The sequence below is a fragment of the Pygoscelis adeliae genome, unplaced genomic scaffold, assembly GCF_000699105.1.
Source record: "Pygoscelis adeliae isolate BGI_AS28 unplaced genomic scaffold, ASM69910v1 Scaffold197, whole genome shotgun sequence".
NCBI classification, from domain to species: domain Eukaryota; kingdom Metazoa; phylum Chordata; class Aves; order Sphenisciformes; family Spheniscidae; genus Pygoscelis; species Pygoscelis adeliae.
In genome coordinates, this window is record NW_008825105.1 from 245484 (window position 1) to 261688 (window position 16205).

General features: G+C 54.8%; 1 protein-coding gene across 1 annotated transcript in view; it reads right to left on the bottom strand.

Moving 5' to 3' along the window:
- Window positions 1-14986, bottom strand: part of RASSF5 (Ras association (RalGDS/AF-6) domain family member 5) — a 16368-nt gene extending 1382 nt beyond the window's left edge. Inside the window, exons 1-4 of the mRNA XM_009327346.1 lie at window positions 14867-14986; window positions 2404-2517; window positions 512-809; window positions 8-121 (exon numbers count right to left, since the gene is read on the bottom strand). Of these exons, the coding sequence (XP_009325621.1) occupies window positions 8-121; window positions 512-809; window positions 2404-2517; window positions 14867-14986 (646 nt within the window). The remainder of the gene's footprint in view (window positions 1-7; window positions 122-511; window positions 810-2403; window positions 2518-14866) is intronic.
- Between the last annotated feature and the right edge of the window lie 1219 nt (window positions 14987-16205).

Here is a 16205-nt window from a genome sequence, read left to right on the forward strand (position 1 = left end):
CATCCCTCAACTTCCCCTGTTTCGTTTTCCTTCAGCACAAAACTGAGCACATCTGTGTTGGGGCCCGCCAGCAGCCGGAGGTACAGGGGATACTCGGTGAGAGGGAGCTTCTGGAAGAGCACTGCAAGGGGACAGCAGACATCCACAGTCAGCCCATGGCTGCCAGGGCAGAGGAAAGCTCAGGAGGTTAATCAGAGCATGTAAAAGCGGTTCGTGCTGCTCAGGATCACAGTGGAAATAGCTGACTCTCTATCAGAGATCCATAACGATCTCTGCTAGGTCTTAGGGGACTTCATCCCCCTTCTGAAAACCAGTAATTCCCCATTAGCTTAAGCAGCATCACCTCTTGGGGTGGTCAGGCCATTTATTCATCTGACATTTAGGCACTGCCTGCCTGCCACACCACCAACCAAGTCCTAGATGAATGCTTTGACGATGTTTCTGTCACACAAACTAGTAGGCAAACTGATCAGCCGCAGGAAAGCTGGCGGGTCCGAGGGCATGAACTCACCTTGCCCATCCTTCCGCATCTCCTTGAAAAGTGCAAACTTCTGAGGATTATCCACCACCATGAATTTCTTCAGGAGCCCCTGGATCACCTCGCTCACTGTGGTCGTGCTGCTGATGTGGAGCTGCTTGATGGCATCTAGCGGCAAGTAGAAGGAGGTTCTCTTGTCCGTCATATCGGCCAGGTTCACCTCCTTGAGGGCATCGTAGATGGACTGCGGCCGGATCCCTGCCGGTACCGTCACGGGGCGGCGCAGTTTCAAATGCACTTTAATGAAACCTGTGTATGTCCCATCGTCGTTCTAAAGCAAAGGAGAGGGGGCTCAGGCTCCAGGGAGCCTTTCCAGTCCTTTCCCCCCCACCACGAGGGGCTTTCTGGTCTACAGCGCTGCAGCCTGCAGGGGTGACTGCAGGACTTTCCACCCCTCGGTACTGCTAGGAGTTTGAGGGTTTCTTATTAATCATGTAAAAAGTAACCAGTAATTTTGGGTTAGTCACTACTGATTTTCTCCTGTTCCTTCCACTCGGTAATGACTCATCCCTTCCTCGCGTCTGTGCGATCTTGTCTTATTTAAAACCGACACGGCTACAAGTCGGTTATGGAAACCATTACATGTAATTTGTAGTTGCAATTAAGTGAGGGTTTGAAGCCTCTGGGAAGGTCTCTACCCCTTGTGTCCAGCAGGATCTCCCAACCGTATTCCTCATGTTTTATTCCCCGCTTACGGGATTCTCACATCTCCATGTAATAAAACATCATTCAAGATCAGCCTGTCTCACAACAGGTCCCTTACCCTACCCTCAGCTCTGCAAAAATGCAAAAATCAAGAGAAAAGCCTGGCTCCGTACAGGCCGTCCACGGGTGCCAGGCAGGAACAAGCTGAGGGATCCACCTCAGGTGCCAGGAGCACTGGCCTGCGGTCCCACCGAAGGGCCACCACCAGCGGCTGAGCCCAATCGAGTCCCGAGGCTGTATCAAGTCTCAAGATTGTATTTTCACTAAGCTTCAAGAAAAGTAACTCGAGAGTAAAGATTTGTGTCCTGAATGACTCCTGCAAGTCAAGAGCTGATAAAAATCAATGGGTGAGACGTTCCAGCAGAAACTACTGTGCAGCCTTCACAAGGGAAATTGTTGTAAGATCTACTATTTTAAATAAATTTCAGGTTTATTTTCAGATGTTAGCAAGCACCAGGGAGTTACGTAGCTGCTGTTCTTGGTAAGTTCTACAATTTAATTATTTCACTCTTTAGGAAGCTTTTCCTCCTCTCTGTAAGATGCCGTGAAGTTTGTACCTTTGCAGTACTCTGGTTTGTAGAAGAGGTGATTTCCTTGTCTTCTCACCACATACCATCAAGGCTTTACTTACAGGTGGTGACAAGCAAGTCTGCAATCAAAGCTTCAAAATATAAGGCATCCACTGTGGTTCTTAGACCTCTGCTTAAACAAGCTTGGCAGTGGCAGAGGAGAAAAGCATCTGTTTCTAGAAAGGCTTTGTGTTTCTAAACACACTTCGTCTTTCTAAATCCACTTTGCAACAGCTGCTGAACTGCAGTGTCGCAGCCCGAGTTTTACCATGACTCGTCCCCGCAAGAGCAACGTGGGCTCATCCATTTGTGGCAAGTCATTCACAGCACAGGCTGGCCAGAGAGTACCGTGCCGGTGCTCCCAGCTGAGAAGGGACGGAGGCAGGGAAGGGTTATCTCACGTGTCAGTGGCTAACGCTAAGGAAACCCAAGCAGGAGAAAAAGCAGATCAGGTAAGGAAGACAAGAACATCTCAACAGCCACAAGCCCCCTTGCCTTGGAGCTGCCTTCCTACAGCCTGGCTCAGCTCACAGCCCAGAGGAACTAGCATCGGTCTTTCTGCGTATTACCTAAGTAGAGCCCAATACCTACCAGCTTCATCAACAGGCAGTTTGTAACTTTTGCATTGTATTTTTCAATTCTCTGTTTGATCTCCTGGATGGTCGGAGGCTCGGGTTTTTCTTCTTCTACTGTTTGTGTTACATTCTGAAATCAGAAGAGACAGGCTTTAGCTGTTTTATATATTGGGTAACACCGCATCTGTTCAGCTCTGCTTTTGCTTGGTGCACGGATCCTGAGCTCACGCTAACAGCGATGGCGCAGGTGGAGATGGTTCCTACGGCCAAGAGGCTAAATGTACAGGATGCCATGTCCCTGCCCCAAACCACCTCTGTACACCAGTAACAGGCAGTGGAGGGTAACACAAAACCCACCGGTTAGCGGGACACTGAGGCACAGAGCAGTAAAGGCATCCCAGTACAAACCAGGGCAAAGAATCCAGCCTCTAAAGCTCTAAAGCCCGCTTTCAAAAAAAGCCACCTGCACCTGCTGAGCATTTCTTTGCTTCTTGCAACGCAGTTGAAAAATCACATCCTATTTCCAGTATTCATGGCTCTGCCTACCCAAGCCAGGCACCCCCTTAAAAACCTGGGGTGCTCCTCAACAAGCTTCCAGCAGATTCACCCAGGCAGAACCTGCAGTTAAATCTCTGCTGGATTACTCCTCCTTAGCTTTGGAAATTGTAGCTCAGAGCAGTAAAATCACACAAGCAGCAAGCCGGCTGCATGACTAATAAATCAAGTCACTGCAAACCCAGTCAAGGCATCCCAGCCCATATCAGAAACCATTCAGCATCTGCCCGCGCGTGGGCTTGCCGGGAGGATGACGGCTGCTGCTGCTCGCCCAGGTTTTGGAGAAGTTCCTCTTGGGAGGCAAAGCGACAGATTCGGCGCGTAGGTGGGCTTTACCTGCAGGTCGTGCATGGAAATGTCGCTAATGAATAATGGGAAAACACAATCCCGCTGTGGAGAGGCAGCTTGTGGGAGCTTCCCAAATGCAACCCAGGGTTTAGAGCGTTTAAGCAGAAAGGCAATGAGTGAGTTTGGACAAAGTGCCGGAGCAGAGCCCGGTGCTGCTCTGCTCAGTTAGGCTGAGCTAACTCGGGACGGGGGGGCAGAGTCCAGGCCAGGATGCTGCTGCCATGGGGTCGGAGCAGCTGCAAGACCTGCACTAGAGGGGAGCAGGACCACGGTGCCCATTACAGGCCATCTAAAAGGGGAAAAGTAAGGTGCTTTCTACAGAAGAGGGCCAGAGCATGCACCTCTGGGGTACGCTGGAGGAAAGCATGCAAACCACCGCCGAGCCCTGCCTGCCCCTGCTTCCACCCGGCCCCAGGGAGGCATCTCTGGCCACCCAGCCTCCCCGCTCCCAGCCCCGAAGGCAGGCAAGCAAGGCTCGCGGGATGCTGGCCACCTTTCTCCAAGGACACGCAAGATGGGGAGAGAGCAAGAACAGTGTTGGGGGAGCCAGGAGGGAGGCCCTGACGAGGCACCGGGAACATGCAGTTGCAGATGGTTTTCTGCAGTCACGAAGGTTTGTAGCAGCCTCGAGCGAGAGCCTGAGCCACGCTCCCACCTCCCATCTGCCCAAGTACCGCGGCACAGGCTGCGAAGGCCCACGGACACCCTGGAAACGAAATGTCAGGATGCGATCCTCCACCATCGCGCCCAGCGTGACGGCAGAGCCCAGGCACGCTCAGGCACTGCGGGAACACAAGAACCAGCGAGCTCTTCTCTGAAAACCTGCCGGAAGGCAGGAAAGGATGCGCCAGCACATACAGGCAGGGATTTTGTATGTTCACACCCTAAGAGTTCAAGTGCAGCCTCAGCAGCTGCAGAGCCCCTCGAGGCTCCCGGGGCCGTCCCTGGGTGCCGGTGCTTTGCCTGCACCACGCAGGGGGGGTAAGGAGGAGAGAGAAACCCAGAGCACAAAGCTAAAGCTACCAAGCCATGGCCAGAGAGGCAGCAAGTGCTTCTGGGGACACCCCCTGCATCCCACCTCCATCCCCTGGGACTGTAACACCAAGGCCAAAGCATGTACTCAGGACAAAAGCACCCACCCACCTTCAGCATCCATCTGGAGCGGTCTGTTGCAGAGTTAATGGGTCCTGTAATAGCGAGATGGAAGCAAGGACTTGTGTGGCCCTGAAGTAAATTCAAATTCACACGTGGGCTAAGAAAATCTATTAAAAAACTGAAATACAGGGAGCTAAACTAACCCAGGAGTTCCCTGGTTGCACGGTAAAGCCCAGCAGCCACCTTGGGGTCTCCTCATGGGAAATAACCTGCTGCAAGGACAGGACTGCGCTGACTGCACCGTGGGTCTCTGTGGGCAGGCTGTGAGGACACACGCCCGAGCAGCATTCCCCGCGAGGTACCGCAGCTGAACTCCTGCCCTGAGCACGTCTCCAGCCCAGGGACGCCGATCACGTCAAACCATGGCGCCGGATGCAAACCAGCAGCAAGAATTACAGCCTGCAGCAATACGCGCTGTTCATTTCTTTGCACGATCACTGGAGCTCTCCACCAGCTTCTTCAGCCACTTGTCTCACCGGCAGCGGGACGTGGGTCCAACAGCAGCATTCAAGAAGCCTCGATGACTTTATTGCCACAAGACCATTGGAAACTCCCTACATGAGGCTCATCTTGTGCTTCAAGGTTTGACACCACTTTAGCCGGGGTTACCCAAAGCCCTTCAGCAGAGGGGCTTTCCAGCCAGCCAGGAGAGCAGGTCTCCTCTAAAGCACAGCCTTCAGCATCCCAAAATCCGGACCTGCTGCAAACAAGCCTGCGTGTGTCTTGGACTACGCTCAGTGGGCCGTATTTCACAGCGCAGCGCTCTGCTGCCTTTCCATAACTCACCACCTTCCCCGGAGACAGGCTGTGAATACATTTCGCCAGCGCTGCCTGAAACTGCGAGCAGCGCTCCCATATTTTATGTGGGCTTGCTCAGAAGTTAGCATTAGCAGAGAGCAGAAAGCGTGAAGGGATGTGCTATCAAGGCCGGTACAGAACAAAAACTGTAACCTCCAAAAAGGAAAAAAAAAGGGAAAAAAAGCAACTTTGGGAGCAAAGCCTGTCTCTTCCCAGGCAGTCCCACAGCACATAAGACCAGGATGCAGCAAGCTGTAAATAAGCCAGTATCGCCCCAGGCTACCCATGTATTTCTTTTAGGAGGAGAATCAAGCACAGGACAAACTGAAATCCTGGTTGCAATCTGGCGAGACGGCTACAGTCTTGTAGTGTAGGGAGAGCCCCGAATTCATTCAAGCGATTCCCAAGTGAGAGATCACAATTTCTGCTTGAGACAGGCAAACAGTACGAGACCTCTCGAAATGCAGATCTGGAGCAGTAACCCAGTGGAGGAACACTGACATTGTATTACAGTCTCCTTGTTCAGTGCCGTAAGAAAATAAAAGCAAAGCTTTCCTGGGCTATTTAAGAATTGCACATAAACATCCACTTATCATAATGGCAATTTCAACTCCACAATTTGTCGAAGTCCTTAGGCACACGCTTCACTGCAGTCTATTGACTGCAATAGGTCTTACGTGGCCGCACACAGGTGCTGGGCTGGTGTGGGAGTCTTTAAAAACAATGCCAAGGGTAGAAATTTTCAAAAGGAGCGCTGGGGAAAAGAAAAAAAAATGAACAACAACAAAAGGCTTCCCTTTAAGTTAACGGAAGACGGGCACTCCACTTCCTCACATTACCCGTTTCACAGCGCTGGAGACAGGCACAGCCATGCTGCCACCCACCAGGGCCGGCCCCCACCCCAGTCACACAGCGAGCGAGCACCAGGAGACCCCCGGGGCCGTCCCCTCCTGCATGCAGAGAGACTTGTAGCTGCACGGCACAGCTGCAGCGGTAAGGCAGGCTGTCCATGTATGCTACACTTCATCCGTGGCACAACCACAACCCAGTGCAGACCAGCGTCCATCCAGACACGCACGGCAAAAGCAAACAGAGCAGCTCTGTCTGTCCCCGTCACTGCAATTTGCTTCTCTCTAGTGGGGCAAGTCCCTCCCTTCTTGTGATGTTTCCAGCTGAGGAAAATAGCGCGTGCCAGCAATTAAGAGCTTTCTGGGCAGCTCGCGTGCTGATGCCGCCCGGTTTCCATGGAGGACGCACGGTGCACCCAGGACCGCAGCAGCCTGGAGCGGTGCCGGTCCCCGGGGTTTCGCAGCAGGCACACGGCAGACGCTAATTGCTTCATGCTCCAGGGAACCTAAATCACTTGCAGCAGGAGGAGCGGGAAGCCTGGCTCAGGGACGCGGTGCTGGTGGCACCACGTCACAGGTCTCGCACCGGGTCCCTGCACAACTCCATCAACAAACCCCTGCCCAGCCTCCAGCACCCTGCCTTCCCCCACGCGTGTGTCTGCACGGATCAGCCGTGCCTGCTGGTCCCTCGGCTCGCTCAGCCCCCCGACTCCCCCAGAGCACCCTGATCCTCGCAAAATGCTCGTACTCCTCCAGTCGGGCACAGGGTGCTGCGCTGCAGAGCTCTGCTGAGCAGCCTGCACAGCGCTTCCACAGCAGCGTGACCCTGCTGAGGCACACAAAGCTGCCCTGCTGCTGCTGGTGGAGATTGAATCTTGCTCCCAGGAGCTGGAATCGGACAGTGGCTGGGATACTCTACTCTGGCAGGAGGGCCGTTTTGCCCCTCTTGCCTGCTGCTCCTGCCCCGGCAGCGCTGGAGAAGGCAGGAGGCAGCTCAGCTCCCACCTGCACAAAGCTTTTCCCGAATCGCTGCCTTCCTCTGCCCAACCTGCAGCTTCTTGATGCTCAGACCCTGGTCTGGGCAAACATATTAGGAAAGAAACGCTGCTCATAATTTATTTATTTACCACTTCTATTTGTTTTGACTAACCCAAACATAAGCTAAAGCATCCACAGACCCCAGGACCCCACGGCACACGGGAGCATACCGGCACCTGCACCCCGCCGCTTAGCCAGCGTGGCCAAGCCCCGAGAGCAGCTCAGCACCTCCGCCACGCCGAGCCTTCGTCTGCGGCTGGAAGAGTCAACACCCTGATGTCAGGATTGCCCCAAGGAAATGGGATTCCAACCCTTGGCCGTCACAACTCCGACAATTTACATGATCACGCAGCCACAGCTATGGGTAACAAGTTGTTCTCTCCCCTTCCATGTGCAACTGTAATTGAAAAAGAAACCCTGCATTACGACAATTTGACAAATACAGGTTTTACCGGCCATATTATGTTCTCTTAGGGTTATTTTATAAGTCATCTTGCACCCGGTGTGGAATTAATTTGCTTTTATTAAGCTCCCAGTGTCAGTGACAGATGGTTTAACTGCTTCCACTGCAGCACAATTTAAGGTGTGCAGGGAGCAACCGACCTGCACTGGCTTGCACAGGGCTTCTGGCTGCGTCTCCGAAACAGCAAGTTGTGTGTATGGCATAAAGCAGCATGGGACTCCCAAGCCCTCATCCCTTACACATCAGTTGTGGTGCAAAAACCAAACCAGAAGTTACCACTTCCACAGTGCTAACGTCTAAGTAGGCTTGAAATGTAGCTAGGCCAGTTCTTATAACCACTTTGATTTTAAAAGGAAAACTGCAACGTGTTATGAGAGTCAGCTGGACCAACAATGCAACAAAACACTGCCAGCACTGCAAAAAACCTCTTCACTTCCACGCCAGGGACAGCACAGGAGCAATCCTCTGTACCAGCCTCCGCCAGCTCACCTTCCTCCTACACCCTCGGACCCAAGGGAAGGAAAGTTTTAATGATCTCTTTCTATGCAGCAATCCCACCACGGGGCTGATGAGCACAGCACACACGACAGCGCCCAGATAAAACCCAAGGGACACGCTGCACCCATGGCTGAGCGGCGAGGCCACTGGAGCAGAGCTAACGCACACTCGAGCCGGCTGTCCCGCGGGACCCAGCACGGTGCCGTCCCGGCTCCAGCAGCTATTTAGGGCCGGGGAGCCCTGCGGGACCATAAAGGGGCACTGGGGCTCCAAGGGCTCACCCCTTCACCTCTTCTTACTGTTCATGGCAGTGGTGCTCAGGCAGAGCTATGCCGCAAGCCCCCAGCAGCCGCGACCTTACCATCCCCAACCCCCTGCACACCCCACAGTTGGAGACTCTGCTTTTCTGTTTTACAGACCAAAACCCGCCTGCGAGCAGGACCCGAACCAGCCCAGCAGCACCAGCACCACAGCGGGGGGAGCCCTGGGAAGGGACGTGCTGCTCCCTCCATCAGGTACAATTAGATCAGCTACTTCTTGCTCTTCACAAATCTACCCGGACCTCCGGTTTTGCAAAGTTTCTGGTGCAGAATATGCAATTCTGGCTGAAGGAAGAAAAACAGAAGCTATTAACCATAAACCGTTGCCACATTTCCTGTTGTACCGGGACAGGATGAAACAAGCTGTCAACAAAACAGCAGCTCGGTAACTCTGCCTGTGCCTAACCCTGACAGTCACTGCGAGACCCGCGGCTCTCATGGCTGGAAGCCGGAAAAGAGCGACGTCAGCCACCCTCGGGGACGGCCTGGCCGTGTGGCAGCACACCATGAGGTCCGTGTGCCAGCCTGCAAAACCAGCACGTTCTCATCGCCTCCATCCCTCCACCCTCACGTGCAACTGGAAGGAAAGCGATGGCGAGACTGGAGCTGCCAGGGTGCTTCCACCCCCACCCTGTTAAAAACCTGACGCAGAACATTGCATGGCCACGGATGCCAGAGTTTAACCACCACTGTCAGCTCAATGGCATCATTTAAATTCAGGAGGTGAGAGGTTTACCATCCCCTATGAAACTGCCATGAAATAACTTGCAGACAGTCGTGGCCTGCAGCGAGACGTAGGCACCCACGGGCTGCACAGAGCCTGGCCACAGTGGCCTGGGGCACCCATAGCAGCACAGAGAGGTGAACCTGCCCGTGTCCTCCCCCTGCCCATCACAGCCTGCGGCAAACGGGCTCCCCTTCCATAACCTACATTATTTCTCAATTGTAAGAAACATCAATTGTAAGAAAGGACTTGAGCCTCATCTGGCACTTGGGCTAATGCTCGCCAGGATAAAAGCTGCCCAGAACAAGTGCCCCGGGAAGAGGCAGGCGGCCACGACGTACAATGCCCTTTGCCGGGGGCTGGGGCAGCCGCGGTCACAGCGAGTTAGCCACACCAGCCTCCTCTTTGCAATCTACCACTCATCTAATGAGCCATGAGCTTGTGACAGGCTATTACGGGGGAGGTAAAAAACCCATGGGCCATCATGATTATGGTGATATACTCCCAAAAGAGTGATTCTAACCCAAGAAAGGCAACAACGAAGCCTCTGTGACAGATTTTTTCTGTTTATCTGTTTGCAAGGATGCCAGGAGAGCCACGCTCCATGTCTAGCTGACAAGCATCCTTCCTACAGCCTCTCACCTTGCAGAAGTCAACCCCCAACTTAAAAACCTTTTTAAAGCAAGCAAAGGCAGCGTCTCTGCACCACGCCGGACCTCTGTGTTGGCGACTAACAGCCCTAGGCAGGACCCGGGAGCTTTCCGATGCCGCTGCAGCAGTGCAGAGGGGATGGTGCCCTCCACCCACGGCTCCCCGTCCCACCGCAGCCCCAGTCGGCACCAAGGAGCCGGCACGTGGTTACGGCTTGGGTGCACAGACCACGCGGGGGCACAGCGGCAGACAGCGTGGTTACGGCTTGGATGCACAGCTCAAGAGGTGGAAGACCGGCAGCTCATGAACCATGGCTTTGCTAGCCATAAAACCAGACATGGAAAGGCACTGTAGGTAGAAAGGCTGAGCGTGCACTTCCACAGGACACTCCTTGGAGCAACCGCCGCCTCCCCACAGCCACAAACCAGCCTCAGAGATGCTCTCTCCCTGCCCCCTCACTCCCAGTCAATTTTCCTCACTAGCTATTTAGTTAATGAATTTGAATAGCAGACCGGTGGAGATGGATTTGGCCCAACATCACCACATTCTTGGCAATGACCATCTTATCTAGAGGCAGGAGTGGCCAAGTCCCCCCTGGTGTCCTTGGGCGCAGGTCCATCACCATTTACGTCAGCAATGCTGTGACAATTTGCATTCCCAAAAATGTAGCCCAAGCTCTCCCTTTGGCTCCCACATTCAGATTGCAAGAGTATTTCGAAGACGTCTTCTGAAGGGATTTTACACCTCAGGGCATCAATCCTCAATTCTTCCGCTTATTAAGGAAAGATTTATCTTAAAACATCAGAAAAGAAAGCCTGGAGAAGGGTGTCCGAGCACTGCTGGCCAGGGAGCTGTGGTTCAGAGGAGCATCACCAGCTCACGCCCTGGGACCACCATCACACCGCAGCACAGAGGGCTGGAGAGAAACGTGAACGTTTCAAATTTGAGCCAGAAACATGAGAACCGGCAGCTCAGAACTGTAAATCCAGCTGCAGCGGGGAGCGGTGACAGCTGGGGGGCCGTGGGGCCAGGGCAGCACCGCACAGCCTGATCACAGCCACCAGAGAGCGGGGACACCTCTGCTCTTGCACAGCTCTCCATCGCTGCAAAGCACCCAGCGCCTCCCCCTTCACCGCACACTCCCATGGTTCACAGCACTATATGGGGAAAGGATCGACGGCTCAAGCATGGATGGGTGGGGGGAAGAGTCATACAACAGATTTGGAAAAAAAAAACCAAACCAAAACATATTTCACTCCTTTTGAGAAGTTCAAATGAGATGCTGCAGTTTACTTTGGGGTTCAGAGGAAAAGGCAAAAGATAGGAGAGCAGTGCACCTCTAGAGAAGAGAAGGATTGTTGCTGCATTTCAGAGAGGTTAGAGGCAAGTGAAGATGGGCTCGGTGTTTTGATTGCCATGGAGATTTCACTTAGAAACCATTTTTCCTGCCACATCCCTGCTCAGCAGCAAGAGCTGAGCAGCTCCTCCCAGGGAGCTCCATCTCAGGGGGGTCTGGGCTGGAGGAGACCCCACAGGTGCCTGACCACCCCACTGTCTGTGTGCACAGAGACCAGCCTGGCGAGACCCCGGCCTGGATCAGGGAGACTGGGTGGGTCAGAGGGATCCACTGATCATCAGGAACAGACATTTGGGAACTGATCGCAGCCTCGCAGGGCCAGGAGAAGCCCCTTTCCCCCCAGGAGAGGTGCCCCAGGGCCACTCCTGCGCCCCAGGCTGCGCCAGGCCCCCTGCAGACCTGCCTCCCCTCTGGAAATCACTCCGTGCTCCAACAGTCCTTCGGAGGGCAGAGACAACGGGCCAAGGACAGGTCCCTGCACTGGTCCCTTGGCTCTGGCTCCTTCTGCATTGCACCATGCGCTGCACCAGGCAGAGCGATGTCCCCTTCGCCCACCCAGCACAGGCAACATACCTGCAACCCACGAACTGGCACAGATGCTGCACCCAATGGTCGGCCAATTCTGGGACTACGGGGTTTCTCCAAGGCTGGACGGGATCTTGGAGATCACCTCATCCAGCCCCTGCTTGTGTTTCGAGCACCTCCAGGGATGTAGCCCCCATCGCAGGCACCACCGCGTGCTGCCGCTGTGGAGGGCTCAAAGAGAGGGAGAAAACAGACACGGGGCCAAACCCACCACTGTGGTGCCCTCTGACTCTTGCCCAAGCTCATGTAACTCCCCGCCGGCCACCCCCTCCTTCCCAGGAGCTGCTGGCACCTGGTAGCAGAGCAACACCGCCCGTGCATCCCACCACAACCACCTCCAGCTGGCACGGCTTCCCTCTTCTTCAGCAGAGAAGGCTTTTGCCTGCTGAGTTACCCCAGCTCACATCATTCAGGGACCCCTACCCGGGAACTGGCCCCATCGCTCCCACCCCTGGATCCCACCTCTGGATCCCGTCCCGGGTGAAACTGCGTTCTGTCCCTCCTGTGTTTTCTATTCTTGGTCAGAAACTTGCCCCTTTCTCCTCTAAGCCAGCTCTCCTGGCAGCCACTGATGCAGGACTCGAAGAGCAATTCTGCAGAGTTTTAAGCAATCACGCTTCAGGCAGAAGCCACTGAAGCCATTCAGCTGAAGAGTCACGAAAATGCCAAGTACTAGATCTCCGGGGATAAGGTCACATCTGAGATCTAAAACAGTTCTTTGCTAATGAAGAGTGAGCACGCTGATGGTTTTGAAAATAAAAAGGAATTACAAAATTCCTAGAAAGAGACTCGTCAGACTAATACAGTTATTTCAATCAGAAAAATCATTTCTCTAATCATAGTGATCAAATTCCACTCTTTAGTTTTTAAATGGTGGGAGGCCTGTCTGTCTCCTCCCACCCCACATACAACACATTTCCTCTACAGAGATTGTTTCCTAGGTCTTTTAAGACACGCCTCCCTAAGTTATCGGTATTTAGCTTATTCCTGCCTAGCGCAGAGCATACCCACGGGCCGGTGGCTGCCGTTGCTGCAGCGCTGACCACACTGTGCATCCTGGGCTCGGGAATCATTCCTGGGCATCTAAGGATGGACAAATGTTGCCGTTCCCAAACACACCCAGCAGGTTAACTCACTTTTGGGTCCAAGCTGATGTTTTCTGCCCGTGGCCAGGAGCAGGTACCACACTTGGTGGTGAAAAGCAACGCTGCTGCCGCACGCAGCTCTTGCAGTAATGGAAACGTTCCACATTCAATAACATCGCTCAAGAGAGTAAGATGCCAAGTAAAGCGGGGACAGGGAGTGAAGCAAAACGCAAGGGAGATGTCCACCTTGGGACTGCGACCGTCCCTCTGCTTCGCCGGCTGCTCCCCGGGCACACGCTCTCCTTGCCACCCTCCACCCACCGTCCAGCCTGGACTCACCAGACCACCTCCTCCTCCTCCTCCCCACCACACTCCAGGGCCGGCTCCATCCAGAGCTGAGGTCCAGCCTCACGCTCCTGCAGGACCTGCACCACCACCAACCCCCTAGCGTGCCATGAACCCCCAAAAACCTTCTCCCACCAAGCCCTGAGGATGGTTTCCACCCCCAGCCGGAGAAATATGACAACCCACCTCTGCACACAGACCCATTATGCAACATAATTTGCTTGAGCAGCAAATTTTGTGTGGGGGGTTTTTTTTGGTTTTTTTCGTGCACAGGAACCATTTCCTCCCCGTAACACCAAACCCCCGAAAGGCTCCATCTTCTCCAGCAGCCGCGAGGTCTGCCGCCCACGCTGGCTGCATCCAGGCGAGGAGCCGGGCAAAAAGGGGCTGCAGCAGCCCCCAGCTCCTCTGCGAGGGAGAGCTCCCGAGCACGAACGTGATCAGGCTGATTTCGAAAGGTAGCCGAGGATCTGCAGTGCCCTGGCTCAAAAAGAACAGCGTTAAACCGGTGCAGGGTGCAGCGCCTATTGCACTAACACCATGGTCTTTTACATCTCCTACACAAATGAATCATCAAATGACATTTAAAAACCAGCAGTACGTGTCGGTTAATCATAGCGAGAGGGAGCTGCTGGCTAACAGGGAATATCCCATCTTAAACCCGAGGGAGCATTTCTTCAAAGAAATTAAAATAAAATTGTCAGTTGATTGAAACTCTCCCCCAGAGCAACCCCATCCCCAAGGAGAACAGTCCAGGTCGCCGGGAGAGCCCTCTGTACCCCATGCTGCAGAAAGCTGAACCCCAAAGCACCTGCTGAGGATTGCAGCTCAGCAGCCTCGGCTGTGCAAATATAGCAGAGCCCGAACAGGAGCGCGTCAGTGCTGATGGTTTCCAGGGGAATTTCTAAGTGAAAAAGCTGCTCCCCGGGCCAGATCTCATCTCCTGGCCCCGCAGCGCTCTTGTTCCTGAGCGAAACCCCCACTTCCGCAGCAGCGCCTTCTCGCCTTCTCCTTTTATGCTCAGTTCTGGTTGGGGCCCCAAAGTTTATGACACGGATGTTCTTGGATTTTTTTTTTTTTTAATAAACACTTACAAAACATGAAGCAGCCTTGTCAGTGTTACTGATACAGAAATCTCACCCTGGGGTGAAACGCTGCCCAGCCAAGCGCTCTCTCCTTCTCCAAGGCACCCAAGAGCCCAGAAAAGGACCAGATTCATCACTGCGTTAATAAGTTCACAGATTAATTTAGTCCTGTAACTTTCCCACCTCCCTATCCACCTCACAGGTGCAATTTTCACCAGTGGTGCATATTTTGCAAGGCCAAACCACAGGTCCCTGGCCGAGAGCCTGACCTGTGGGTGACAGCTGGCAGGGTTGCTGCCTGCCCCCCTAAAGCTGAAAAAACACATTTGGAGTCGGCTCCTCCACCATGGCTCCCCCGGGAAGGGGCCAACCCGGCATGCAAAAGGTAGAGACATGGCTGAGAAAAATCTGCAGCAGCGCAGACCCCCTGCGCGGGAGCGGGGAGCCTGCAAGAGGCAGAGAGAGCCCTCCTCCCCGCCAGCAGCTCTGCCCTGACTCCAGCTGCAAGCTAATTCTGGCAGCACCTGCAGCCAAACGTGCAGGAACACGGACATCTCCCCTCGCCAGCAAACCCCCCCACCTCCCGCCCAGCACAGCCCTTCTCACTAGTTTTTAAGCTGTTACCTTGGCAGGGACCTTGTTGGGCGCGCTCCGGAAGAAAGAGGTTTTTGCTGTGAAAAAGCAATCCTCGAGGTCTTCATCCAAGCTACAGTACCCGCTGCTCATGCTGCTGCCGATGGTCATCGAAACCCAGCAAAGGCGAGAGGCCGAGCGTGCACGGGGCTTGCCGGGGGGCTCGGGGGGCTGGCGACCAGGCCCCCGCTCCGGCTCCTGCGCCAGCAGCGAGCCCGCTCTCACATCCTCAACAAGCCGGTGCTTATCTGCAATAGCTCCTTCTGCTCATCCTCCAAAGCCAGCGGAGCTATTTCTCTTTAACAGGCAGCCGTGCCGGGTAACCCTTCCCTCTCCTCCTCCACCCGCCTCCCTGCGCAGCGGCGCTGGGGGAGCATGGAAGGGGCAGAGCTGCGAGTTTGCTCCCACTCTGGGCGCCCAGGTTCACTCACCGCCCGCGATCTGGTCCCCCGGGCGCCCGCGCAGCATCGCCTCCCCTTCCTGCCCTCGCCTTGCACCGCGCAGCCCTGCCACTTCCTCTTGCAAAATTTCTCACCCTGCTGCACGCCAGGGCTGAGGCGCTGGGCTTGGCCCTGAGCACTGCCTGGCCCCCGGGTACCCCCGGCACCTCCTTCACTACCCAAAATATATCGCCATGGCAGGCTGGCTTCTTGCTCCTTCCCTGTTAGCGCATCCTCAAGAGCTGCATCGCATCTGCTGTCTTAGGGAAACAAGCCCAGGCTGGACCGAGCCCGACCGCGCTGCCGAAAAGTGGTGGGGAAGGGGGCAGGCTGGTGAGGACGTGGCCTGGGACCCCCTCCGGGGTGCCAGGAGCCCCTGGTTGTCACACTCCAGGAGGGAGTGGGTGCCTCTCCGCTCCACAGCTAATTTTAGAGCAGCGGGAGCGATTTCAGCAGTGCTGGCACCCAGCTGAGGCAGCTTCGATTGCAGCCCAGGAAAACGACGTTCAGCTCCTCGGTCCTGTTTGCAAGAAGCACTCGCTCCAGACCGCTTCAAACGTTGTGTTGGCCTTGGAAGAGCCTCAGAGCGACAGCATCATTCATCATCACCCTGTTCCCCTCTCCCCCTGCAGCCCTGCGGAAACCCAGTCCGGCACAGACCCATCCCCAGATCTGCCTCCTCTGTCCCGCTCTCCCCTGGCCCCTCCAGAGCCACCAGCATCCCGCTAACACCCTGCATTTTACCCAGCAGCTTTTAAAGCAGCTGTGACCTTCCTCCTTGTTGAAGATCACAGGTATTTCTGGAGAGCCGGGCAGGGGAAGGGCTCCGCTCCCCACAGGCTATCATCCTCCCTCGGCAGGGGCTCCTGCGAGGGGCCGTGCATCCATGG